The sequence below is a fragment of the Aedes albopictus genome, chromosome 3 (genome assembly GCF_035046485.1).
Source record: "Aedes albopictus strain Foshan chromosome 3, AalbF5, whole genome shotgun sequence".
Lineage (NCBI taxonomy): Eukaryota > Metazoa > Arthropoda > Insecta > Diptera > Culicidae > Aedes > Aedes albopictus.
In genome coordinates, this window is record NC_085138.1 from 90,404,085 (window position 1) to 90,431,095 (window position 27,011).

General features: G+C 36.2%; 1 protein-coding gene across 1 annotated transcript in view; it reads left to right on the forward strand.

Annotated features, from left to right (window-relative positions):
- The window catches only part of LOC109423702 (pseudouridine-5'-phosphate glycosidase), a 520,698-nt gene that overhangs the window by 38,507 nt on the left and 455,180 nt on the right, over nucleotides 1–27,011 (forward strand). The window contains exons 4-7 of the mRNA XM_029873067.2: nucleotides 567–929; nucleotides 992–1,328; nucleotides 4,470–4,579; nucleotides 4,956–5,015. Coding sequence (XP_029728927.2) covers nucleotides 567–929; nucleotides 992–1,328; nucleotides 4,470–4,579; nucleotides 4,956–5,015 — 870 coding nt within the window. The remainder of the gene's footprint in view (nucleotides 1–566; nucleotides 930–991; nucleotides 1,329–4,469; nucleotides 4,580–4,955; nucleotides 5,016–27,011) is intronic.

The window sequence follows — 27,011 nt, forward strand, 5'->3', positions numbered from 1 at the left end:
CGTTCCACTTTCTGCCGGGTTCCATGCTGCAACATTAACGCCCGCACTACGTTCTTCTCCTTCAAAATCGCCTTGCACTCCTCGTCGAACCTTTCTTTCCGTCGACTCCGTTCCACATACCTGACGGTGCTCTTGGATGGGTCGTTGATGGCGACTTTAACTGTACTCCAGCAGCCCTCTAGAGGCTCTAGAGGGACCACATCGAACTCGTCTGGCAACGCTGCCTCGAGATTCTATGCGTACGTTAAAGCAACATCCGGTTACTTCAGTTGCTCTATCATGTCGTACATTATTGGCGGTCTCCGGCACCGTACACTGTGAATGACGAAGAGTTTTGAGCGCAATTTGTCCTAGCAATCAGGGTTTATGTTAGAGCCACGATCAATTCTGACGCTGATAATGTTGGAAAAGTGCCGTCAATGAATCATAACGTGGTCGATTTGCGATTACGTCAGCTGTGGTGATCTCCAGGTGTAACAATAAAAAATTGCTACGAATAGCCAATAGCGTGATTTCTAAAATAAACGCTTGAATTTGTTTAGTAAAAGCAATTTTTATGTTTACAGGGTGCCGTCCCGGCTACCATCGGTGTGGTCAACGGTCGCGTCAAGGTCGGCGTCACTGCTGACGAGCTGAAGGTGCTGGCCCGTGTCGATAAGGAGAGCACCCTGAAGACGTCTCGACGTGACCTGGCTTATGTGGTGAGCCGTAAGCTTAACGGTGGCACAACCGTCGCCGGAACTCTGGTTATCGCCAACATGGTTGGAATCAGGATTTTCGCCACCGGTGGAGTCGGCGGTGTTCACCGCGGTGGTGAGCAAAGCCTGGACATTTCGCCCGATCTGATCGAGTTGGGTCGCTCGCCCGTCGCTGTCGTTTCCAGCGGCGTCAAGTCCATTCTGGACATTCCGAAAACTTTGGAGTATTTGGTAAGGCTACTTAAATTGACGGATAATTTTTTTAGAGACTTTATATCCATTCTGATTGGCAGGAAACCCAAGGCGTCTGCGTTGCTTCCTACCAATGTCCGGACAAGGAGTTCCCGGCCTTCTACTTCCCCACCAGTGGCTGCAAGGCCAGCTTCAACCTGAACAACCCGGTGGAGGCCGCCGAGCTGCTCAGCGCCAACAATTCCCTTGGCTTGCAGTCCGGATTCTTGATTGGCGTCCCGTTGCCGGAGGAGCACGCAATCGACCGCAAACTGATTGAGGATGCCACCGAGCAGGCCCTTTCGGATGCCGGTCAGAATGCCGTCGGGGGAAAGGAAATGACTCCGTTTGTTCTGGCCGCCATCTCGCTGCACACCAAGGGAAGAAGCTTGGAATCAAGTAAGTTGCCTTAATAGCGAATTGGGTAAATGAGCTTGGATTTTGTGCTATGGAGTGCCTGGTTTTGTATATGTTAGAATATATTTTTAAATTAATTTAGCAGGTAATAAATTTCTGGGAAATTTGGCAATTTAAATTGAAAACTGACGGCACCGATGGATCGCATTGGTTTGAGATACCACCTTGAATCATTTTAGGATTTTTTACGTGAACTCCTCCCGGGATTCCTGAATATAAATCCTGGTTATTTTCCGGGACTTTCTTGCACAAAACTCTTCCAGCGATTCCTTCCAGAATTCCTCCTGGATTTTCTTTCACTATTCCATGCAAAACTCTTCTCGGAAGTCTTCATGGATTCCATTCCGTAATTCATCATTTCTTCTGGAATTCCTCTCAGATTTTTCCTTTCTGAATTTTCTTCCGTGATTTGTCTTTGAATTCATCCCGGAATTTCTGGAATTTTTCCGTGGATTATGCAAGAACTCCTCTACGGAATCATCGAATCATTATTCTCGGTATTCCTATAATTCTTTTTGGAATCATTTCCTAAATTTATTCTGGCATTTCTCCGGAGACTTTTTAAATAATTTCCTTATGCATATTTTATGTTTTTTTTTATCATAATTTCTCCAAATCTCAGTATTTCTCAAAAATCATAGGAGAAATTTCGGAAGAATTCTGAGGAGAAATCCTCTTATTTTCCCAAGGAATTCCAAAGGTAATCCCAAGAGAAACTCCTAAAGATATCCCGGCAGCAACTTCGTAAGAAAACTCGGAAAGAAATCCAAGTAAAATCCCGTGGGCAACTTCAGAAATATTGAAAAAAATGCCGTGAGAAATAGTAGGGTAAATTCTAGGAGGAACTCCTGAAGAAATCCCGGGAGAACTTTTAGGAAGAATAACTGGGAAAATTCCTGAAGAAATTTCGAGAGATGGATTGCGTCTCGGAAGTTGATGGTCCTTCCGAGACGCAATCCATATCTCGAAATTTCTTCAGGAATTCTAGGGGAAGCTGTGGAGAAATCCCAGCTAAAATGTCTGAGAGATGTCACGGGAGCAACTGTTGGATAAAGCGCTGGAAGAAGTCCTGGAGAAATACCGGGATAAATTTTGCTATACATCGCAAGAGGAACACTGGAAATAAAATCTCGGGAAACCTCTAAGAGAAGTCATACAAGGAACTGATCGAAATCACAAGAAGAACTCCTGGAGCAATTCCGCAAAACCTTCTACAAAAAACCCGGTTTCGGGAACAGTAGATTGTTGGCCTAAGGTCCTCTATCCACCGTGGTGGGGCTGTCGTTTTAGGTAGGGTGGGGCGGGGCAAGATGGGTCAGTGCCATTTTCGAGCACATTACTCATGTTTTGATTTTGTTAATAATTTTGTTAGATGACCAGCATGAATATACAAAAGTTTGGGGCATTGATTGAAAAATTATTCACTCTCATTGGAAATAAAAAATAAAATGGTTTTTAGCCATTTTTCTTATGCGATACATTCCATATAATCTCCATATAAACGGCCGCGGGGCAAGATGGGTCGCCTTCAATTTTGAACGTATTTTTGGAGCATTCAAAAGTTATTTATTTTTTATTACAAGACTATCTCATAATTAACTTCAATCAAGCGGAATGAATGCTCAAAATTATAACATAAAATTATGATATTTTTTTAGTGAAAACATCGATTTTCAAGTCGCTTTAGGACCACTCAAATCGTAAAGTTTTATATATTCCAAATAAATTTATAAAATGTTTACTAGTAGCCCGTGTTTACTCAGTATGGATATGGTGCATATATGAATGCGGAACAAATCTTATATTTTGACGTTTTTTGTTGAGAAAATGTGAATTACTTAAAAGGTGACCCATCTTGCCCCGCACTTTTTTCACGGCGCAAAATCGATCTTTTTTTTTAAAACTGCTTGTTTAACATCATATTTTGTATTTATTGAACTTTTTATCGACTTTTAGCATAGCTAACTATTGTATTAAAGAGTAACGGACGAATACAAACCAATACGATTTGTATTTACAAAGTTATGGTGATCCATCCTTAGGTGACCCATCTTGCCCCGCCCCACCCTATATAGCTTCCGGTGGAAGAGCATTTCATACTCAACCGATGGATGCCAGTACAGATGCTGTTTGAGTTGCACCTCCTTGGTGACCAGACGCTCGGGCCGTACCTCCTCAATCTAGCTGAAGTCAGAATGAGAACAGTGCCCAGGCTGTACTAAGAGCTAAGCACACAAATCTTAGCTGGCGGTCTTTGTCATCGCTTGACTTGTGGAAGCATGAGGTAGGCACTTGTGAGGACCAGAGCTATGTTGGACGCTCCTTGTCTTCTCACCATTTTGCTGTATAGGCATCCGGACCTTGAGCAATCTACAACTTCTTGGCGGAAGGGCGGAACCACAAGCTCGCTAAACGCTCAGCGGAAAGAATTTGTTTTCCAGTTTTGTACTACATAAATACTGCACATTCTAAAACTTTTATACCTTTTCATAGTAACAGTGTACTGCCCCCACTCGCATAACAGTCCCATTTGCAAAAAGTAGGAATTGAGAAAACAGCATTTGAAGTTTGAAAACTTGTTTCCATATAAAACTTTGAAAAATCGCCAAAATTTGAAGAATATTTCGATCATCTCGAAACTTTCACAGATTGCTTTGCACATGAATATACAACTGTAAAAAATATAACAATCACTACAAAGTTGTTCAGTTTTGTGTTACGTGACACAAAAATCCATGATGGGACTGTTATGCGGGTACTTTTGATATGGGACGCTCATGACTTGGTATTTTTTTCACATATTGACATAAAATTTCATAATTTTTATTATTGTTTTTGGAAGTACATCGAAAATGATGACTATTCATAACGTTAACTCAAAAGTGATGAAAAGTCAAATGGGACAGTTATGCGAGTGGGGGCAGTGTAGTAAAATCAAGAGTAAACTACTGTACCTATTCTACTTCAGGGTAGAAACTGCAGACAGTAAAATTCTCTAATTTTTATTGATACGATCCATTATATAATATATAATATATAATATAATATAATATTATTTCTATTGTTAGGTATATGTATTTATCTACCAGTTAAAGTATGAAACATTATATTATTTACTTTCAGACATTGCCCTGGTGAAGAATAACGCGAGCGTCGCGGCGGAAATCGCGGTCCAGTTGTCGCGTTTGGAGAACGAAGGGGGCGCTGCCAAGTCCTGCAGCCAACGAGCACCGGTCAGTTAAATGTCTTGTCTAGCGATAATCATTCTCCTTGCTGTGTACACATCTATTTATCTACCTCATAGTAATGTAATGTAATGTAATGTGATTAAAGTAACGTGTTTTAGAGGATAGCAATCGATTGGGGTTTTTGATTTCTTGTTCTTCTTTTTTTCTGGTCTCCAAGTGTTTCAAAATGTCTCTCCCTTCCTTCGGAAAGAAATTCATCCGCGCGCACAGAGCACACATTTGATGAAAGAACAGCGGAAGACATCTTGAGATCGCCCTGTCGTCAGCAGAGAGTGTGTGTGTACCTACTTCATTTTGACTGAGCGTTGCCGAGCTGATGGGGGTTTCCCGGTATGAACTGAACGGTCTTCTGTCTTTTTAGGTGGTTATCGGTGGATCAATTGTCGACACTTGCATCACGGTGAAGGATGATGAATGGAAGGTAAGTACTTGCTTGAGGCTCCGCCGCCATCGTTGCTCGGAAGAAGATTTCGAAAGAAAATCACTCAAAGGAATTTTTCTCTCTTTCAAAAATGCTGATCAACTGATTGTAACAAAAAGAGCACAAAAACATAGTAATATGAAACATATAATAATAAAAAGTATGTGCTTTTTGAAGCGTAATATAAGCAGTATTCAAAACTCAAAATCAATTCTGTTTTGGTATTTAACCGTCGGAATAGATGGAAACAAAGGCGCTCTTCGATGTTCATTGCGTTTATTGTTTCTTTGCACTCTTAAACGCAAGTTCACCGCGAATGAGCAACTTACGAAAAGGCAAAGGATTGTTCGCACATATTTGTGTACGTGCTGCTCCGGTGTTGCACAAATTTGCGCGAAATCTTTTGTTCTTTCGATCGATGCGTGAATGTACAATGTACCTACATACCTAACTGGCGTTAACATACAATACGTACGGATCATTGATCTACCGCCAGACGACAATTTATCTCTTGTCCTCCATCAGTTCGGAAAAGGTGAGTCTGCAGTTCGGGAGGAATTCCCCGCGGATCTTGGTTTGGACTATATGTTTACTGGTGTGCGTGGTGTCCACATGGACGTGGAGAAGAACATTCCACCATCGATTGACGTCATGAATCGGACGGGAAGAATGTTCTACAGTGGACTCAACCCAACAAACATTTTTGCTGTACTCTTAAGCTGAAGAAACTGTTATTCAGCTAGTTCTGTTACTTGGGAAGGACACGTACTTTTTGTGTAGAGCAGTTGGACTTCGGAAAATGCGTAACGGGGCGGAGTAGAAGCAACAGGAAATATCAGTCAATTCCAAACCAATTGATTTGACATTTTGTATACGGCTATATTGACCAATCCAAATTCCTGTGTGGTAGTGGTTTGTGTTCAGATTTCCCGTGTTAATCTATCTGTAAGAACTTTGTAAACATCTTTTGTTCTCACGTATATGGATAGGCTTGCAGTAGGTCTCGTGAGACTTTTTTTGGACAACTCAATATTATACCTATCTCACTGCATTGCAAAAATTGTGTCTATTGGTTCAAAATTGACTGAGTTATAGCAGAAAAGTGCAAAATAAGCCCTGCCAAGATGGTTCCACTTTCCTACCAAAAATCAGCAATAAAATTACCACAGCAAACTAACGAACGTTTGATAATCTCCACCGAATTATCTGTTTATTTTTACCGAATTTCGGTAAAGCTTATGTTCTGTGAAATTCCTCTAAATTTTGATAATCTGAACTTTCATAGAAATCAGAACAGTGAATAAGTGTTCCCTGATGCAATGTTTTGGCGGTTTGTCTATGAATCTGGCATATTATTGTAATTATGTACTCTTTAACAACTTGAAACGGTAGGCCAACGCAAGAACACAATATTGAGGTTGTTTTCTAGCATGAGTTGCATCTGAAACTTGGTCCCAGATGTGTACTTTCGGTAGAATTCCCCAAGGCCCAATTTCGTGATCATAATAATTTTGAACCGGAAAAGATGATTTCAGAAGTTTAGTATTTACGAAGAATTTGTAAGGTATACCAGAGCCTTTCTTTTAAAAGTATCATGTGATTAATCCACTCAGAATTTAAACACGGGCCATACTTTTAGCTAACGTAAGATCATTGCATACTTTAAGGCGTTTATCGTTTATCCTTGCGTTTATCGGGCTGGCCAAATTTACAGAATTAATTATAATTTGTAAAAATACGTTTCGCTAAAAAAATATTTTCCATCGATCACAGTAAAAACCACTTATTTTTATATTTTGTAGTTCCTGAGTAACAGCCGATTAAAAATAAAAAGATTGTTCTGGGGCTTTGAGGGTTAAGAAGGATCTGAATGAAATATTCAAGAGGACTCATTTGTCTGCTTCCAATTAAAAAAAAAATTGCTTGATATTTATCGACTTGTCGTAGGGTATCGCGCTACTTGGGCGGTGGTTTCCTCGTCTGTTATATTCGTCTGTTTTCCACTATAACTCAGTCAATTTTGAACCAATTGACTTGAAATTTTGTACACGGGTAGATACTATACCTATCTCACCGCATTCCAAAAATTGTGCCAATTGGTTCAAAATTAACTGAGTTATAGTGGAAAACAGACGAATATAGAAGCCACCGCCCAAGTAGCGCGATTCCCTAAATAAAGAATAGCATTCTCAACCCGAGCAGTTGGATGGATAAAAAAAATGCCCGAGAGAACACGAAACAAAATGCTTGGTTTATTTTTCTTTCAGTTTAAAGTCATTTTTTAAAGTTGAAACTCCTTGGAGTCCACAAATCAGTGTTCAAATGTATTGGTAAACTCACCTTTATAATTGTATTGGTGATGCACATAACATTGGACATAGTTGCCAGCAGTGCTGAAAAATTCATTTCGCCATATCTAAATTCAATCACCTACAGCTCATTTTAGAAGCTGAACCTGAGAATATGGTATATGAAAAACTTGTGCGGCTAGAACAGTTCTGCAAGAAAGTCACGGAAAAACCGCTATTTTTTGAATATTTAAGGTAAATGTCACGGCCTACCTTTGAAAAATGGCAAATGATATTCACCGTGAATATCATTTGCATTTTTCGAAGGTAGTCCGTGACATTTACCTTATATATTCGAAAAATATCGTTTTTTCCGTGACTTTCTTGCAGAACTGGTCTAGCCGCACAAGTTTTTCATATATCATATTCTCAGGTTCAGCTTCTAAAATGAGCTGTAGGCGATTGAATTTAGATATGGCGAAATGAATTTTTCAGCACTGGTTGCCAGTATTTGAGTTATCATTTTCACGCAAAAGTCAATATTTCTGTCATGAATACTGATCCATCTGTCTGTGGTTTATTTTTATCCTAATCATTTCAATATATAGCTTACCTAATCAGCAAAAATCCACAGGATTCGATCTTTCTTCCTTAAAAAATACGTGACGTGATTGCCCTGAAAATTCACTCGCTTCTTATGCCGAACATGGGCCGTATTCAGATTCAGATTCATCCGAATCTGCAAACACTTATCTGAATAAAAACCGCCATTTCACGGAATCTCAAAAGTCCGCGCCAGAGGAACGACTAAATTTTGCTTCAAACTCTTAGCCCTTTCGCGTGAAATCGTTGCTTTTCACCTTTTTGATAGACGACGCGACCTTTTTGATGACGACGCTGACATCACTGCACAGCGTAAACAAAACAACACAGATGCGCCGTACACGGCGCAGCTGATAGAAAATTATATAGAAAAATAAAAAACGCGATACCTTACACTCGGGAGTTTTTTAATAGCACCGTTTCAAAAGTTTTAGTTATTCTCCGTGAAATACCTACTAGCACGAAGTGATAATTGTTGAAAGCTTGAAAGTGAATCGCCCTGGAGAAGCTACACTGAACGGCGGGTTGCGGTGAAAATTACTATTCTGAGGGTCAATTTAAATACCCAACGCCACTAAATTTGTGCAGACTGAGTTCCGTTTCAATTCAACAGGATTATGTTTTCAATTTTACTATGGACTCGATGTTGTTCTGTTGGCAACCGGATTCGAACCAAGACCTTGACATGGCTCGCACGCTACCACTCAGCTATCGAACCGGTTGATGTAAGAAGAAACAAAACGCAAACAAGAAGCGTTGGTGGGTCGATGATCATGTTTTGCCATGGTAAATTTAAAAACATTTTTATGCTTGTCATTACTGCAAGACGCCTTTCAGTGTAGGTGAAGTGTAAATAGAAGATTTTTAGTGCAATGTGTCGGTGGTTTTCGGGTTGCAAAACGTAAACAGCCACTGATGGTTTCGTGGAGGGTGAACAAAATTAGCACGGATTGGGAGATTTTGACGTTTTTCTGCCAAAAAAATTCACTGAATTGTGATATTCATAGTGTCTGGAGTTTCTGATATCATTGCAGAGGGGGTTAATTGAAGGTAAGTGGAATTATTTGAGCAAATTTGGTGAAGCAGTGGCAAATGTGATGGTATGTGTGGGGTAGCCATTCGTACTGCCATGACAGGGACTCCTTCCCATATGTCCTTAGGTTCTGCAGAAGCTTAAAATTGCCACTATGTCTTCAAAGACTTTAATGCTGTGGTGTTCTGTAGTGTTGCGTGGAGCCATGCTAGTTAAATTTGTATTAAAAACTAGCGAACTTATCTTAAATTCGTAAGACAAAGTGGTTACTAAAAATGATCACATGGGCACGCCCACTTTATGTTGATTTCTTACAAAAATGTTTTGAAAATACGAGCTGGTGGGCTACCAATTAATCAAAATTGGATCGCTAGCTCAAAAAAGTTTGAGAACCCCTGCTTATAGGGTAGCGTAACGTAATTTGTGGACGGTGTCAAGTAATTGAATTTTTAACGAAATCAACCAAACATTTATTTTACTTTCAACACAAATTTTAAAATATAAAATACATATTATGCATACATCATTGGCGGAGACAAAGGGGGGCAAGTGGGGGCACTTGACCCCCCTAACTATAAATACGCCAAAAAATGTTTCAGAAAAATTAATAAAATAAATAGAATCAATTTGTCACCAGCAAATTTCACTAGATACGCCAAAAAATGTTTCAGAAAAATTAACAAAATAAAAAGAATCAATTTGGCGCCAGCAAATTTCACTAGATACGCTCAAAATGTTTCAGAAAAATTAACAAAATAAATAGAATCAATTTGGCGCCTGCAAATTTCACTAGATTCGCCAAAAAATGTTTCAGAAAAATTAACAAAATAAATAGAATCAATTTGGCGCCAGCAAATTTCACTAGATACGCCAAAAAATGTTTCAGAAAAATAAATAAAAAAGATAGAATCACTTGGGCGTCTGGAAGTTGAATTAGATTTGCCAGAGTAGTTTTTCCAACTTAAATAAAATATTTGCTTTTTGGTCGGCCTGCTATTTCATAAGCTATTAAAAGGCTTATATAAAAAAGTATCTCTGTTAGATGCCAGAATTTCGAGTACATGAATTATCAATGCTTTCAGGGGCTCTCACGCATTGATTTCTAATAACTTAAAAAGTTTCAAAAAAAAAAATCAAAAAAATGTGAAGCGATACTCACATTCTGCGGGTGTGCCAGCAAAGGACTTTCCGTCAGGTGTGCCTATTATTCTCATTGCATCTATTCGCACCGCTGAAGTCACGTGTCGGGAAAGCGAGTGAATCCATCGCCAGGAATTTCTCTCAGAGTCCTTCCAGATTTCCTCTCAGAACTCTTCCTCTGATCCCTCCCGATTTTTCCCTCTGAAAATTTTCCCATAATTACTGTGAATCCTCTCACAAATCAGCCTAGAAAACCTCCCACATTTCTTCCACCCCAAAACTCTTCCAGGTATTTTCTCATGAATTCTTCCTAGAAATTCTCCCATGAAAGTATAACGGAATTCTCTCAGTGATTCTTGCAAAAATCTTTCAGGATTTTTTCTCGTAAACTTTCTAGAGATTTTTAGTCTTCCAGGTAATTCTTCCTGGTGATTCTACCTGTGATTTCTCCTGAAATTTCTTTAGGGATTACGTAATGAATTCCCCTGAAGAATTAATTCAGAATTCCTCCAGAAAGCCCTTCCCGAATTATTTCTGGGATTTTTCTCCGTATTCTTTTAGAAGAACTTCACAGAATTCATTCATAAAATTTTCTGCAAGAATTCAGTAATTCCTGTTGAGAATCTACCTGGAACACTTAAAGATAAAGAGCCCCTAAGATCAATTACTGAGGCAATCCCATTAAGAATTCCTGAACAAACCTTAGCAGGAATATCTGCTGGTATTTCAAATCTCTCGAGAAATCACAAGAATTTCTATAGTAGTCCTTCAAGGAATTTAAGCGAGGATTTGAAGAGGAATCCTCTGGGGCAATCTTAGCAAGAATTTGTGGTGATTTCCTATCAGGCATTTGTGGAGGATTTCCAAAAGAATTTCTCCAAAGATTTCTAAATGGATTCTTCCATGAGTTCATTTTGACATTTCTCCGCGGGTTTCCCCGAGAGTTTCTTCAGGAATTCTTCCAGGAATGCCTACTGGGATTCCTGCATAAGTTTCTTCGGTGATTTCTACAGGGATTTTCGGAAGGTTCTTTCCCAATTTTTTTTTTGGAATTTCCCCAAGAATGCCTTCTGAGTTTTTTTTCTGGAATTCCTTATGCGGTTCGTTCAGAAACGGTTGGTACGGTTGTCCCCATTTCATCCTACATTCAATTCAATAAGGTTTGTCAATTATGTTATTCACAAGTGGCTAACCTGATTGCCTTAAATTTTTGAATTATCTTCAAACCCATTAGTCTGCACAGTAGGCTTGGCCATTTTAATATTTGTGTTACATCTCTGATATGCAGCAAATTTTAATGCTGACAAGAAAATATCAGAAGAAATTTTGGTATTTCCAGGATGCTTTTCAATACTGGCTGTGCAAGAACTAGAATATAATAGAAAATAATAGGAATTCAACATGCGGTTCGTTTAGAGATTTTTCAATTAGTCCACTAAGAATTACTCTTGGAATTTATCCAACAATTTCTCTGGATTGACTTTTAGATTTTTTTTACCTGTATTAACGAGATTTTTAGCCCTTGGCTAGTTCATCTCGGGACCCATGCTTTACTTCCCTCCGAAGGAAGAACTCACATTTTGTGAGTTTGTCGGGAGCGGGATTCGATCCCTGGTTCTCGGCGTGATAGTCAAGTGTTCTAACCATCACACCAGGTCCGCTCCACCATTTAGAAAATCTTGCTGGGATTATTTTTGATGTAATTCATCAAGCAATCTGCTTCTCTATAGGTTTCTTCAGAATTTCATCCAGAGATTTTTTTCAGGGATTCCTTCAAAATTACTTTGGAGATTCTTCAGTAATTCCACTTCATTTTCGTAAGTACTGGAAATACTGTTTTCTGTCTGTTGAAATTTCGTCTGGAATGCTGCTGGGATTTCTCCAGGAATTTGTGGTAGGAATCCTCCAAGAAGTCTTGCTGGGATTCCTCAAGCAATTCCTGTTGGAAATATTCCAGGAGTTCCTGAAGGACTCCCAAGAGCAGTAGCTGCAGAAATACCATCTGGAAATGCTTAAGATATCCCTCGAAAAATCCTTAGAGAAATCATGGTGGTAGTTCTTGAAGAAATCCAAACAAAAAATTTCTGGAGGTATTCCGAGAGGATTTTTTTTGAGGATTTCTTACCGATATCCCTTATGGAATCAGATAACTTTTTGGAGGAAACATTGGAAAAATCCATAAAAGAATCCTAGTAGAAATTTTTGGCAAGAAACCATCAGGCATTCCTGAAGGAATTTCAACCGGATTTCTCGAAATATTTTTCTATCAATTTCTCTTGGAATTCCTCTAGGGATGCCTACTTAAGTTTGTCTTAGGTTTTTTTTTTCCAGAAATTATTTCTATGATTCCTTCAGAGATTTCTTCAGCTGTTTCTCTAGGATCTTACTAAAAATGTTCAGAGGAATTCCAAAGGCAGTCTTGGGGAAATCCCATCAATTGATGGAAGATGTTTCTTAGAGCAATCAGGAACAATAATTTGCGATATTCCTGCTAGAAATGCGTGAGAAACAACGCAAGAATTTCGGAAAAAAAAATCCTTGAAAAGATCTCGAGAAATTCCTTTAAGTTCTCCAAGAAGAATTTTTGGAGGAATCCTAGAAGGCACTCCTGGAGGATTTTTTGAAGTAGGTATTTTGAGATCTGAAAGTTTCCTGAAGGAGAAATCACTAGAGGAATTATTTAGAGAATTTTCGGAAAAATCCGAATTTTTTTTTTGAGACATCTCTGGAGAAACTTAAGGTCTAGGAATCCCAGGAGAAAATCTTGAAGGAAACCTTAAATGTATTTCAAAAGTAACGTACGGAGATGATCCAGCCTAGGGCTGAAAATCTCTTTAATAATGACAAAAAAGTAACGTAAATATCACTGCTATTTTGTCCGTATGATAGTAAAAGCTAGATCACCTTACTTGCCTCACTTTTTTCTTCAAAGTCCTCGAAAACCCTGCAGGTTTTTTTTCTCAAATTCAAGTTCGGATCCATTAAAACAATTAAAAAGTTTTTTAACATATTTTTTTCATTTATTTTTTCCACTTTGTGTGTGTTTGTTCATGTATGTGTCTTCTTTGAATTATGTACAGGGCTTGGTTTAGTTCTTTTCTTTTTTTTTCATTGGTATCATTAACAGAATAAATTTTCATAAAGTTCTATAATAGTTATAAATACAATAGTTCATATACTCTTTTGTGTTAGTGTTTAGCATTTCTTTTTTTTGTTTTAACTCTGTTACGTTTCCTTCGCTCTTCTTAGTACTTGTTTGTTCAACGTGTTTTTCTTTTCTTTTGTTATACAAAGTTTTACACAAGTATTACATACACGATTGGTTTAGTTTTTTTTTGTTTCAACTTGTTATTTAGTGCTATGAACAGTTGTTTTCGTCTTAGTCGGACTTTCTTTTTGTTTAAATTTCAAGTTGCTAGTGTAGGTTTTACCGTCTAGTAGTAACATATGAGTTTCGGGGCGCATTTTGACCTGTTTTATTTTTCGTTAATGGAAACACTACATCATGGAATTTTCGTCACGTTAAATGGATGCATTTTTTGTTGTATTTTACTGATGTTCACTTTTTGCACACGTATTTTTTTCTTTTGATTTATTGCTGCAAATTGTTTCCGGTTCAGGATGGGTTCGTTTATGATCGTGTTCGTTCCGCATGGTACGTTATTTTTTTTGCATGCCTGAAGCTGTTGGATGATAATTTGTGCTGCCCGGCGTGCATGTACTTTGTCGGTTTTCGGTTGTCGCTTTTTTACATATGTGAAATCGTGGAAATGACAATTTTTCGGTTTTCGACTGTGTGTTATGTTTTTCATATTGAGTGGAAATAATAATTGAATTTCCGTGGCTGCTCACTCCACGAAAACGAGGGGATCTGCTCGTGTGTCTAGCCTTAATATCGTGGCAATCAGGGACAGAAACACTCCAGGACAACAAACTGGACTGTGTGAATGGCTTAATTTGTAATGTTTGGGCTGTCGAATTTCGCTCATTACGTTTATTTCTGGCCTATCACGTGCGTGATAGTTGAACAACAGATTTCGCCTACATGTGGTCGTTTCCTGTTTGGTTCCAGCGTCCCCCTCCAGATGGTGTGGCAAGTGGCAATGATGGTATTTTCAATTTTCCAGTCCCTGGTATGAATTCCATTTTCTCGTTTGACTTTCTCATGCAGCGCGCTTTATCTCGGTTGGTTTCAACTCTCTCCCATCAACAAGCCAGTCATTCATGAATATTAATAAGTAGTAATAAATTTATTCTGCTTTTCGTGCTAGGATATTCGTTCTTTAATTTATTTAATTTACAGTGTATGTTTTATCTCTTTAATCAACGTACGATTTAAATACTGGCATTTAAATTTAACTAATTAATCACTCATGGAGTTATTTATGGGGAACTTGCTTATGAAAGTTGATGGCGATACTTTGAGTGTCGTTCTAGGTTTATTTCGATTGGTGGAACAGCTTCGATCAAGTCGGCTTGATGCCTTTGTTGTTGTCGATCGGAGCTACCCCATGCCTCTTCTTTTATTATTTTGGTTCATTTACTTTTTTAGAATTTAGATTAAAAAAATGTGAACTAGCTATTATGATTATATCAACAGTTTGTCTAATCTCAAACCGCGAGGGGTTCTCTTCACCCCCTTCATTATGCTTGCTCATGACCCTAGATATGATTTATGGATTTTATATGTTCTAACTCTTTTTTCTTCTCGGCCCATCTTCCTCGATTCCTACATATTAGTCACAGACTGAAGCGTAAATGGTGTACCTTTGTTGGAAAATGTTGTTGGCTTAATTCTAGTTGTTTTCGCTTACCCTATATGGCCTTCGCTTCATCTACATATGTACAAACGAAAAAAATGTAAATTCAAACATAAGTGGGATGTATGTACAAGTGAATTGTGACAATATTTCCCGTCAACTGTGGAAGCTTTTTTTGGGTATTGTTCAATGGCGACAAGTTTGAAAATATTTTCAGTAAACGAGCTTCACGGTTAGGAACAATCGTTTGAAATCTGATGGTAATTTTCTTTCAAATTTCAGCGTTCACAACAATAAATGTTATTCAAATTGCTTTCGACTTATTTTACAAGTGATTGATATTTCAACGCTTTGCCCATTAGTGATTGATTTTACATAGACATCCCGTTAGGATCATGATTGAGATTTAAGTACATGTAAGTACATGTGTAAATATGTGTATACCATCACTGAATACACGTTAATTTGTTGCTGAAGTAAGTTCGAAAGTTTAGATCGGTTAGCGTTAGGCAGATAAATTGGAGATAACTTTACTAAAAATTGCTCCAAAAATTAGTTATAAATTTTCTGCGCTCGAAAATACCGCAAAAGTTTCCTAGGAGAATTCCCAAGACAGCCTTCTGAAAATCTAGGTAATTTTTTGGGATATCATCAAAATTATTCGAAATTTAATCCCAGAAATCTCCTTGAGTTCTTGCAGCAGTGCTGTTTTTGCAGTTGCACTAAGGATTTGAAGTGTTTTTTATGATCTCTTGAAAACTGAATTCTAGCAGATTCACCTCAAAAGTATCTTCAATATTTCTACTGTTTAGACATTTTTTGCAGGAATTGTTTTAGAAATTGGGAGCTTCTCTAATTTTTATTTATTTTCCTTGACAGTCCCTTCTGGGATTCCTCTGGGGATTCTTTTGAAATGTTTACCACGAACACAACTCCCTGAGTTATTTCTCATGTTTTGTTAACCCTTTATAAGGCCGAGAGAACCAGGCACGGAATCCACTCGTTCTACATTGGAATATAAAGTACATGTGGTGTAATGAACAAAAACGTTTTTATTTTCAAAAAATTCGATGATCGATTTCGTATGAAAAAAAAAATGGTCTAAATTTGAACTTTTTGTCAACAAAGTTTAAAATGTTATCATTTTGCGATGCGTAATCAATCATGCTGATTTTTTGACAGGTTATTGCCCTAATATTCATGAGTTACTTGTGTGGATTTGAACTCGATTGGTCAATTATTTTGGACGATATGGCAATTTTAGTACATGTCCAGTTATTATAGTACATTTTTTCAAAAGGCCGAGTTTCTAAAAATAATCAAGTTGAAATTTTGTTCACAAGTTAAAGGAACATAGGCCTTTCATTCCCCATCATTCGATTTTCAATTCGCTCACCATAACAGAATTTCGAGCTTATAAACCTTCATGCACTCAAAAATGGCAGTTTTTGGAGAGACATTTTGTTCCAAAAAAGCCCATTCATATTTGTTATGGCTCAAAAAAATCAGGAGTGTTCACAAAGGCCTAATGTGTCCATCAGTTAAAACAAAAGTTGTAAAAATTTTCTAAACGAACAGAAAAAAATATGTGTATAAGGTGGCAATATAGTTGCCACTGCCTTATAAAGGGTTAAACTATCTCCTTCAAATGGCCTTGTGGATTTTTTTTTCAGAAAAATGTTCAGAAATAATTTAAAATTTTCTAAAAAAGTTTTTTTTAAGTTTTATTCGAAAATTATTCGGGAGTTTATTGAATTATCTCTTCAGAAATTTTATTTGTAGTTTTTAGCGAAATTTATTAAAAAAACTTCGAGGAATGTTTACTAAGGTTTGAGTGAGATACCTTTGACATTTTTTTGAAAAAAAAATGATTGTAACTTTTCGCAAGTCGCATGCTTGGCTACATTTGCTCACACCACGATGATGTCGTGTACTACAAGAAAGCATTTTCGTACAAAACGTGTTGAACAAAATAACGCGATTACTGAAGGATTAGGAACATTTCGTAATTCTAACAAAAAATCTGATCGAAACTCCTTCCCTTAGATTTTTTTGTTAAACCTGCATCAGTTCAACTAGCAAGTTTATGGCTAGTTTCCACTTCGTATGTACTGTGCAAAAAGATAGGACAAGTAATGGTCAAGTAATGATTCCGCTTCAAAATTACTTGTGCAGTTCGCAGATGGCAAGTAAGGAAAAAAGTGTAACACTCGTAACGCCTCCCGTGCGAATCAAATGGAGCTGTCACTTTTCCTTGCGAAAAAATAGTCCGCGCTATTATTCCGTAAGGAAAAGTAACGTTTCTCCCCATACTGAATCAGTTGTCAAAATTAGTTGCGGAAAAAGGTGGAATTTTACTTGAGCGCTCTACTTGGCAACAAGAAACTAAGCTTTATGTGAGAATTCTAGCACATTTTATTTTGTAAATTGTCCCTACAAATATCTTGAGAAACTCTACTGAGGTTGTCTCAGAAAGTCTTTGAGCATTCTTGCAGGAATTATTTAAAATAAATTGTATGTATATTTCAACGAAAAATGTTTATAATGTTTCTGATTTCATTGAAGAACTTCTCCAGAATTTCCTACAAGTAATCCAATTCATTCCAAAAGGATAATCGCCTTTCAATGGCTCTGCGGACTTTCATTCAGAAGATTTTTCAGAAATAATTTTTGGAATATCTCAAAATGTTTTTTAGTTTTTATTCGAATATCATTCGAAAGATTATCGGATGCTCAAATATTGTTGATGAAACTTTTGAAGATGTCTCTGGTAGAGGTGCAGCAGGAATTAGTTTGGAAAATTATTAGATTTCTGAAAACCTTGTATTAGTTTCAGACAGGTTTCCTCAGTAATAATGTTATGTTTATTTTTATCGTAAGCAGAAATTTTGGAGAACTAGGTTCAGGCAGGGAAGGGATCACTCACTTGCTGTTTTCTCAGCTCAGAAGCGTACAATCAAGGAACGATGTATAAACAAACGCGTACCAAAGTCGTGACAACACTGTGCAAGCGAATCTCCACGAGGTGAGTGGAGAATTGCCTTCGCAGGTCCCTTACGACTTTGGTATTCGTGTACGACCCCTACTTTAAATATTCGGCAAACTTTTAGACAAAACCACAAGGCAAAAGTCGTCCATACATCGTTCCTTGATATAGACTGTTTCAGAAATTATAAATACACTAACGATAACCTGCCATTTCAATTTGAGCACAATATCCCAAAAAGTTTCTTCTAGCTCTTATAGTAAACATGCTCACAAAACAAATAATACCAATTTTGTTGATGTTTCTGGTAAAAGTAAAAAAATAGGGCTCTGTAAACTAGATGATCAAAATTTGAAGTTGCACAAAGTGGTCAAAAAATGAAGCATAGTAGAAAAGAAAAAAATCTCACAGATAAAATATTTAATTTCCAAACACAATAAAAATTGCTGTATCGATAATAAAAGATATTTCTCGATTCGTTAGAGTAATTTTTACTGGAATATTTGATCAAGAACCACCATTACGGGCCTTCTCAAAACAAAAAAAATTGTTTCAAATTTCTCAACAACACCAGTAGCAACAAACGTTAAGCAAACGAATGTCTTAATTACTGCTTACTGCATTCGTTTTTATAGTATGCCAAGCTTTGCCATCTGAAGGACCGAATAAGCTGAAAAAATAAGTTTGTTTAGATTAAATACGTTCAGGAAAGCTAAGAAACTGTGTGGTAGTTCTTATGTTCTGTAGAAAACCTTAAAAAAATGATAAACTTGATCTCCGAAAAAATGTTGTGGAAATGCCTTTATCGATTTTTCCCAAATTTTGATCAAGGCATTCCTTGGACAACTTGTTGAGAAAGCGAATGTGATAAAAATTTAGATAATTTTTGGTATTTAGTGATGAATAATGTTGAAATCATTAAAAAACACCTTTGTGCAAATTCAAATTTGAAAAATTAAGTAATTTGTTAGAGAACTCGACTGTTCTTTAAAATATCAAGACAATTGAAAGGAAATACAAAAATATGGAGTACAATATGCTATACCCTGAAAGAAGTTGGTAAAAATCATTAGAACAGTTCATTTAATTGAATAAACAAAGTGTATTTATAATTTCTGAAACAGTCTATAGCACGCTTCTAAGCTGAAAAACAGCAAGTGAATGTAACTCTTTGCAAGTGAGTGTTCCCATCCCTGGGTTCAGGAAAGTTGTTCAAATAATTCCTACCAGAACTCTTGAAAGAAAAAAAAGTCACGATACGACATCGTTCCAGTTTCCAAGTTTTCCAGATATTACGTATTGAAATAATTTGTGGAAAATTTTCTTACTTGCCTTTCTGTTTGTATTCCTTCAGTCATCTTCTCCTGAGCTAGTTTTCTTCCGGAACACATGTACCTAGTATTCGAAATATTTATGGTGAATAAGTATGTGTAGTTTTTAAAGAATTTTCTAAGAAAACTTTTGGAATTATGGTAAGGGGGCAAGATGGGTCACCTATGAAATGAATTCATATAAGTTTTTGAATACAAATTAGATTTACATGTTTTCTACCGCGACTGTTAGTTACACTAGTCAGCTATGATATAAGATGATAAAAAGGCCACTAAGTTTGAAACCTGTGGTTTGACAAGCAATTTTCGAAACGTGACCCATCTTGCCCCACCTTATTTTACGGAGGCAAGATGGGTCAGCTAACAGAAAACACGATTTTTGTCTAACAAGAAATGCGAAAACTTTTAATTGTTCTCTGTTTACCTAAGCTTTTCATACGTACAGATTAGATGAAGGCATCCATTAAACATATTAATCTAAGTACTAGAAGATTTTTATTGAGGCAGCCGTAAACGGATTTTAAAAACCTATGTTTATTGCAGAAAAATATTGAAATTATGCATAAAAATTCTCTGTGCTCTCATTGTTTCGATAATGTAGGTCTTAGAATAGATTTTCAATAAAAAAAAAACATATTGAAATTCTATGCAAACTTGCCGGAAACTGAAGGTGGCCCATCTTGCCCGGCCTACGCATTACACGTAGTTATGTGGAATGTGAAGGATGGATTAATGAATCTTCTGATTTTTTTGGTGAAAAATGTTTATATGTATTACAGAAACGATTTTTTTTTCGAAATTTCGTTCATAAATGGTTTTTGTCAAACTGTTTTCTGAAAAAAATAAAGGTTACCTAAGAAGATAGATATTCATAATCTTCAAAATATGGGGTACATTTCTTGGTTAACTGCACAAATACTCTTTTTACAATGCTTCACCAAATGTTACCAAAAGAAGATTCTTTGTTTAAAGAAGCTTATCGGCGAACTATTCAGAAATTGGTTTGAAAACAAAATCTGTTCAGAATACGTTAGAACCTGCTACAATGTTAATCATCAGTTTAGTAATCAATTCTCTAGACAGTTCTTCAAGAAGAAATCTAGAAAATGCTTCTTCTTCTTGGCGTAACGTCCTCACTGGGACAAAGCCTGCTTCTCAGCTTAGTGTTCTATGAGCACTTCCACAGTTATTAACTGAGAGCTTCCTCTGCCAATGACCATTTTGCATACGTATATCGTGTGGCAGGCACGAAGATACTCTATGCCCAAGGAAGTCAACGAAATTTCCTTTACGAAAAGATCCTGGACCGACCGGGAATCGAACCCGTCAACCCTCTAGAAAATGCTATATTTGTATAATCAGTAATTCGTCTAGGAAAGTTCCTGTGTTCTATCGAAAGTTTATCATCATTTTTTTTCAAAAACTCATATAATATAAACATGTGTCAAAAAACATCAAATTGAAAAATAGAAACTGCCCTTGGATGTCGTTTGACCTCTGCGTATTGATCAAAATAAAAAATAACTATTTGAAGAGATTGAAACGTAATCCTTATGATCTCAATCTTAAACAGATGCTGGATCATGTTAGTAAAAAAAGTGCAGCGTGCCAAATATACCTGTAAAAAACAATATTTTGAAAATTTGCTTAGCACAACATGTCACTCCAAAATGTGGAACAACATAAATAAAATATTTGGTCGATCTAAAGGAAAGCAAACAATTACGGTTAAAAATGCTGACGGAGTTCTAGCAACAACGACTGAAGAGTCGTGTAATATTTTAAATACGTATTTTGCAACAGTAGGTAAAAACTTAGCGAAGAACATCCCCGAAACCCGAGATTCGAACCCTTGCGAGAATATAACATCTGTAATTAACTCAATTTATCTTCAACCTACAAATCCCAATGAGGTATTTCTAATAATCAAAGACTTAGATGCCAACAAAAGTTCTGGGGCCGACAATATTCCACCATCGCTACTCAAAAGCAATTGTTTGCAATTCTCACGGATTCTATCGGAAATGTTCAATTCAATGGTTTCAACTGGCGTATATCCAGATTGCTTGAAACTGGCAAAGGTTATTCCAATTTTCAAATCAGGTGATGCAGATTGTGCATGTAATTATCGTCCAATTTCCATATTATCAATATTCAACAAAATATTTGAAAAACTTCTTGTTAACAGATTATCCTCATTTTTTGAAACAAATAATGTTCTGTATCCACTTCAATACGGCTTTAGAAAAGGATGCAGCACCACTACAGCTGTTGTGGAGTTAGTCGACTTTGTTACTAAACAAATTGAAGCCAAAAATGTTGTTGGAGGTCTGTTCATAGATTTAAAGAAAGCTTTCGATACCTTGGACCATAAAATTCTTTTACAAAAGCTAGACTGCTATGGAGTTCGGGGTCTCCCGAACAGACTAATAGAAAGTTATTTGACAGGCCGAAAACAATTTGTTGCGATTGATGATGCAATAAGTGAAACACTTGGAATTAACATTGGAGTGCCCCAAGGAAGCAACATAGGTCCACTGCTTTTTCTTATTTATATAAATGATATTGGCAAGCTTAAACTTAAGGGTATTCCCAGACTTTTCGCTGATGACTCAGCCATATTTTTCCCCGGTTCGTGTCCTAATGCTATTGTTCATGATGTTGAACATGATCTTCGTGTACTTTTTAATTATTTTTGTACGAATCTCCTCTCACTTAACCTTTCAAAAACAAAATTCATGCTATTTCATTCACCAAGAAAAAAACCATCACCAATAAATAATCCTAAACTGCATCAAACTGTAATCGAATTAGTTCATGAGTATAAATATTTAGGGATTGTTTTAGACCCAACATTATCATGGGTCAATCACATAGCGAACATTGAGAATAAAGTCTCAGTTCTCTGTGGTATTATAAGGAAAGTTAAGGCATTTGTGTCACAGGCTGCACTTCTAAAGTATTATTATGCTTGCATTCACTCTATGATGCAATATCTTAATATAGTTTGGGGAAATGCATGTATATCCAAACTAGCTAGACTTCAAGTGTTGCAAAACCGTTGCTTAAAACATATTTTCAGTCTTCCTCGATTGTACCCCACAGTTAGATTGTACGAAAATCAAAATCATTCTATCCTTCCAATTCGCGGTCTGTGTGAGCTTCAAACTTGTATATTCGTTCATGATATTATAAATAATGAAAATGTACACAATAATTTACCTATTACACTAAATAATAACGTACATAATACACGGCAAGCATACCATTTGATTCGCACTAGGGCAAAAACTAATCTTGGCCAAAAAAGAATAACGTTCATAGGACCACAAAAGTACAATTTATTGCCAAATGATTTAAAACTTATTAATAACAGAAACATCTTCAAAATTAAACTAAAACTGCACCTTAAAAGAAAAATTAATGAATTCCTGTAATATGATCAAATCACCATAAACTTCCTTTTAACATTCTTCTTAGTATTATTTCATGTTTTGTCTCGTCTAAGTCCCTTCAAAGGATTTTAAATCCACTGGGACTTTTGTTGCTGCTCCTTCTACTATACCTTAAGTGTTATGTTATAGAAAATATGAATTGTTTGTGTGTATTAACATTATAAGGTGTCCACTACCAGGAGGCTCGACTGAGCTTTTTGGTGTGGGGGTAGTTGGTGGGCCATTAAAAAAAAAAAAAAAAATTATATTTTAAGGAAAATTTGACAGAAATTCCTGTAGTAGATTTGCTAGAGATTATATCTGCAATTATTTAAGTAATTACACTTACACCTAAAATTAAATGGAGTTTCTCTTTTCAGAGAATCTTTGTGAAATTACCCGGAAAGTAGTTCCACGTACTATGGCAATGCTTTTGAAAGACATATCTGCGTCTCTTGGAATCCTGTCGGTAATACCGTCAGATATTAGTTCAAAATGAATTCGAAATGAGGGGGTGGGTGAGTAAATGAGGGTTAAAGTTTTTCACCAATTTTTCATCTCATATAAAATGTATGGAGTTTCAAAATCGACTCCATTTTCTTCTATTTATTGAAATTTGCGTATACATAATTTAAAAAAAAAACTGAAAAGCTTGATATCTGAAGAATTTTTCTATATGCTCAGCTCAAAATCGACAACATGGTCACTTGCACCCCTTTGCTTATGGGCCCCTCAAATTTCCTCCAAGAATGCAGACTGAAACTTTCCACGAACTATTAAAAAGGTCTCGATTTTATAAGAAATTCTCCAGGAATAGTTTTGAAATTATTTTTTCAATCGTCAAATACTATTTTTAAACTCAGCTATACATTATAATTGTTATAATTATTGCGGATTTTTTTTTTTCAAAATTTCGTCTGCATTGCTCCATTTATTTCTCAAAATATCTTCAACTGCAACAATTATTTCGGAAATTCCAAGATTCCATTGAATAGTCCAATCAATCGTTCTAGTTTGCGCGATTTTTTTTTTCGAAAAATAACACTTTGGATCTGTTTTGTTATTCATGATGATTTATCGGAAACTAATTTGAACAGCCCAACAAAAATCCTGATAATGTTCATACCTATTACGTAAATGAAAATTAAAAGGCTTTGGAAAATTTTGGCAGTAACAACTAATAAGCCAGAAATTTTACAACTCCAAAAGATCTCTGTTGAGATTTGCTATTTTAAATTATCCAATATTCAATTCACTACACATTGAAAATTTACTATTTTAAGAAAAAAGATCTGCATGATGATGAACGTTCATTTCAAAATTATAAATATCCTCCAACAATTGAAGAATACAGAATTCGAAAAAGAATAAAAGTAAGTAAAAAGATTTTCTTTTTACTTACAGATATTCCCCTAACAAGCCCAGGTTGATCATCATCAGAATAGAAGTTTTTCAAATCGATTTCATTTATTGTGAAAACTACTATTGACTGAAGATAATCATATGCAGCACTCTCTCATTAATTCTAAGAATAATGAAATGTTTGAAACTTTGCAGAGTAACCAACATTTCAAATTCAATTCAATTGTTCGAAAATATTGACAACATCTCTTCCAAATTGTTCTGAGTAAATTCCTGTTTTCAAGTAATTCCTTTGGAAATTGTCTCTGCAATTATTTAGGATTTTATTTAGCAATTTGTTAGGCAAATTGGCTTCTTTAGGGGTGTTGAGATAATTCCATATTCAGAATCTGCATGCAAAACTGAGCCGAAATCCAAATTTTCATGAGTTTTGGTGCCCGGGAACCTATTTAAAAGACAGTTTGAAGTTAGTATGGGAGCGATTTGTTGAATCACCCCTCGTCTCATTTTGTACTGGGCGGAGCTGTCAAGCAGTTGGCCAGCTGTCAAAAGGTGATTTCGAAAAATCTTTTCGGAATCGATTTTAGGTACCAAAATGAGGTGCTAAAAATCTGAAAAAAATCATGGCGGTTCAGAAAAAGATGCTCTTTCGTATAAAATCAAAATATTAATACATTTTTCTTTATTTAAAAACCCAATTGATTTGGAAAATCCTCCTTCAATTTCTTTGGGAATTTCTTCAGTAACGTCTTTGGAAATGGAAATGACATTAGGCATTCCTTTAGTATTTCCTTTAAATCCCATTCGAGAATTTGTTTGGAAATTTCTTCATATAATCTATTGGCTCAAACTTCAACGGTAATTCATTTTTAAACTGCTTGGACATTTCCTTTAAGAGTAAACTTAGTATTTTTTAGCATTTCTTCAGCATATTCTTTGAGAAGTCCTTCAGAAATTTCTCTTTAAATGCTTTCAAAAATTTCTATTAAAATTTCTTCGACAAATCCTTCGGCAACTCTCAAAGGTATTCCTCTTTCAATATCTTTGAAAATTTCTTCGGCAGACTTTATGGAAACTCCCTCGGAAATTCCAGTATAAATTTCTCACGCAGTTCTTCGGTAACTTCTTCACTTTTATTTCTTTGACAATTCCTATAAGAATTCCTTTGTACATTGATATAGCAATACTATTTTCAGATTCGTTTGGTTATTCTTTTGGAAATCGCTATTTCTATGTTAATTTCTTCTGTCATAAATCTGTTCAAACATTCTTCGAAGAATTCCAATTGATAAGTTCTGAATTTCAAATCTACAATTGGATGAGAAATATCCAAAGCAATGATCAAAAGAATCCACAAAGAAACTATCGAAAACTCAAAGAATATTATAGAAGAATTGTGGCTTCGTGGTCGTGCGGCTAGTGTCACCAAGCATTTAGTCGCATCGTGCTGAGGAGCGCGGGTTCGATTCCCGCCGCAGCTGTCAGGAAAAGTTTTCGGCTGTGCCACTGGGCGTTGCATGCTAGTCCGTTGTCTAGTGTCGTGCTTCCTTCAAAGAGCGAATAGCTCACTGGAAGCATTAAACGTGTCCGTGTCTTTTAAGAATTGCGGAAGTATTCTTATTATAATTGCCTTGGATATTCCTAAACAGATGGCGGATGGGGTCTTCAGTTAGTCTAGTGGTTAAGGCTATGGATCGCCAATCCAGAGACGGCGGGCTCGATTCCCGTTCCGGTCGGGAAAATTTTGTCGATTCCTTGGGCATAATGTGCTTGCCTCACAATATACACTCCCGTGCAAAAGTTTGGGGTCACCCCCTCAAAAACATGGAAATGTTTTTCAGTCATATCTCAGTCATCTTTCATTTAATCCAGTCGTTCTCAGACTCTATCGAAAGATAAAGAGTTGGATTTGATTCGTAGGTACTTTCCACAAATTTTATATGAAATTTTTAGTATAAAAAGTTTACCTAAACTTACATGTTTTGCCTAAATCTGTACGAAAAATTGTTTTGCGTGTAATTCAAAATTGGGTCGACCAAATTTTAAAAATAAAGTTGCATTAGAACCCTATTTCTATCCTCTTTTAGAGCCATTCACTAGATTTTAGCGGAAAAATTCATAATATAATTTAAATTATCGAGTTAGGTTTACAAGTCACCGTGCAAAAGTTTGGGGTCACCCCTTAAGATGCTGCATCGTGCAAAAGTTTGGGGTCACCTTCCAAATGAAGTCTGAGACGGATTTTTGTTCAAATCGTCATTTATTTTTGGTGCAACTTCAATTCTTTCTTTGATAGTTGAATGACAAGACACAGAAATGGTTATGAAATGTTCATAAATTAAGTTCTCGACTAAGTTAAGGCGGAAAATGGTATATAAATCCATACTAAATCAACTAAGTACGCCAAAGAGGATGGAAGTGAGATTAAAATGACTGATTCGTGAATTGTACCCTAATAACTGTAAGTATTATAACCACAAACATACAATTACCCCAAAATCCATAAGTTTAAGGAATGTTACATATTTTAATTTAAATGGCATTTTCATCAAAAAGTTATCCCTTTGCTTTGCACCAAAATACTAAATCTCTAATGTAATAGTACATTCGGAGAAATGACATTCATTGTAATGGTTTTTGGGAAAATTGAATATTTGTGTTTTTAACACTTACAGTTAAATAGGGCAGAATTCACGAATTAGTCATTTTTATCTCACTTCTATCCTTTTTCGCACTTTATATAACGAACTTAGCTGATTTAATATGGATTTTACATACTATTTTCTACCTTAACTTAGTCTAGAACTTAGTTTATGAACATTTCATAACCATTTCTGTATCTTGCCATTCAACTATCATAGAAGGAATTGGAGTTGCACCAAAAAAAATTACGATTTGAATAAAAATCCGACTCAGACTTCATTTGAAGGGTGACCCCAAACTTTTGCACGATGCAGCATACTAAGGGGTGACCCCAAACTTTTGCACGGTGATTTGTAAACCTAACACGATAATTTAAATTATGATATGATTTTTTTCGCTAAAATCTAATGAATGGC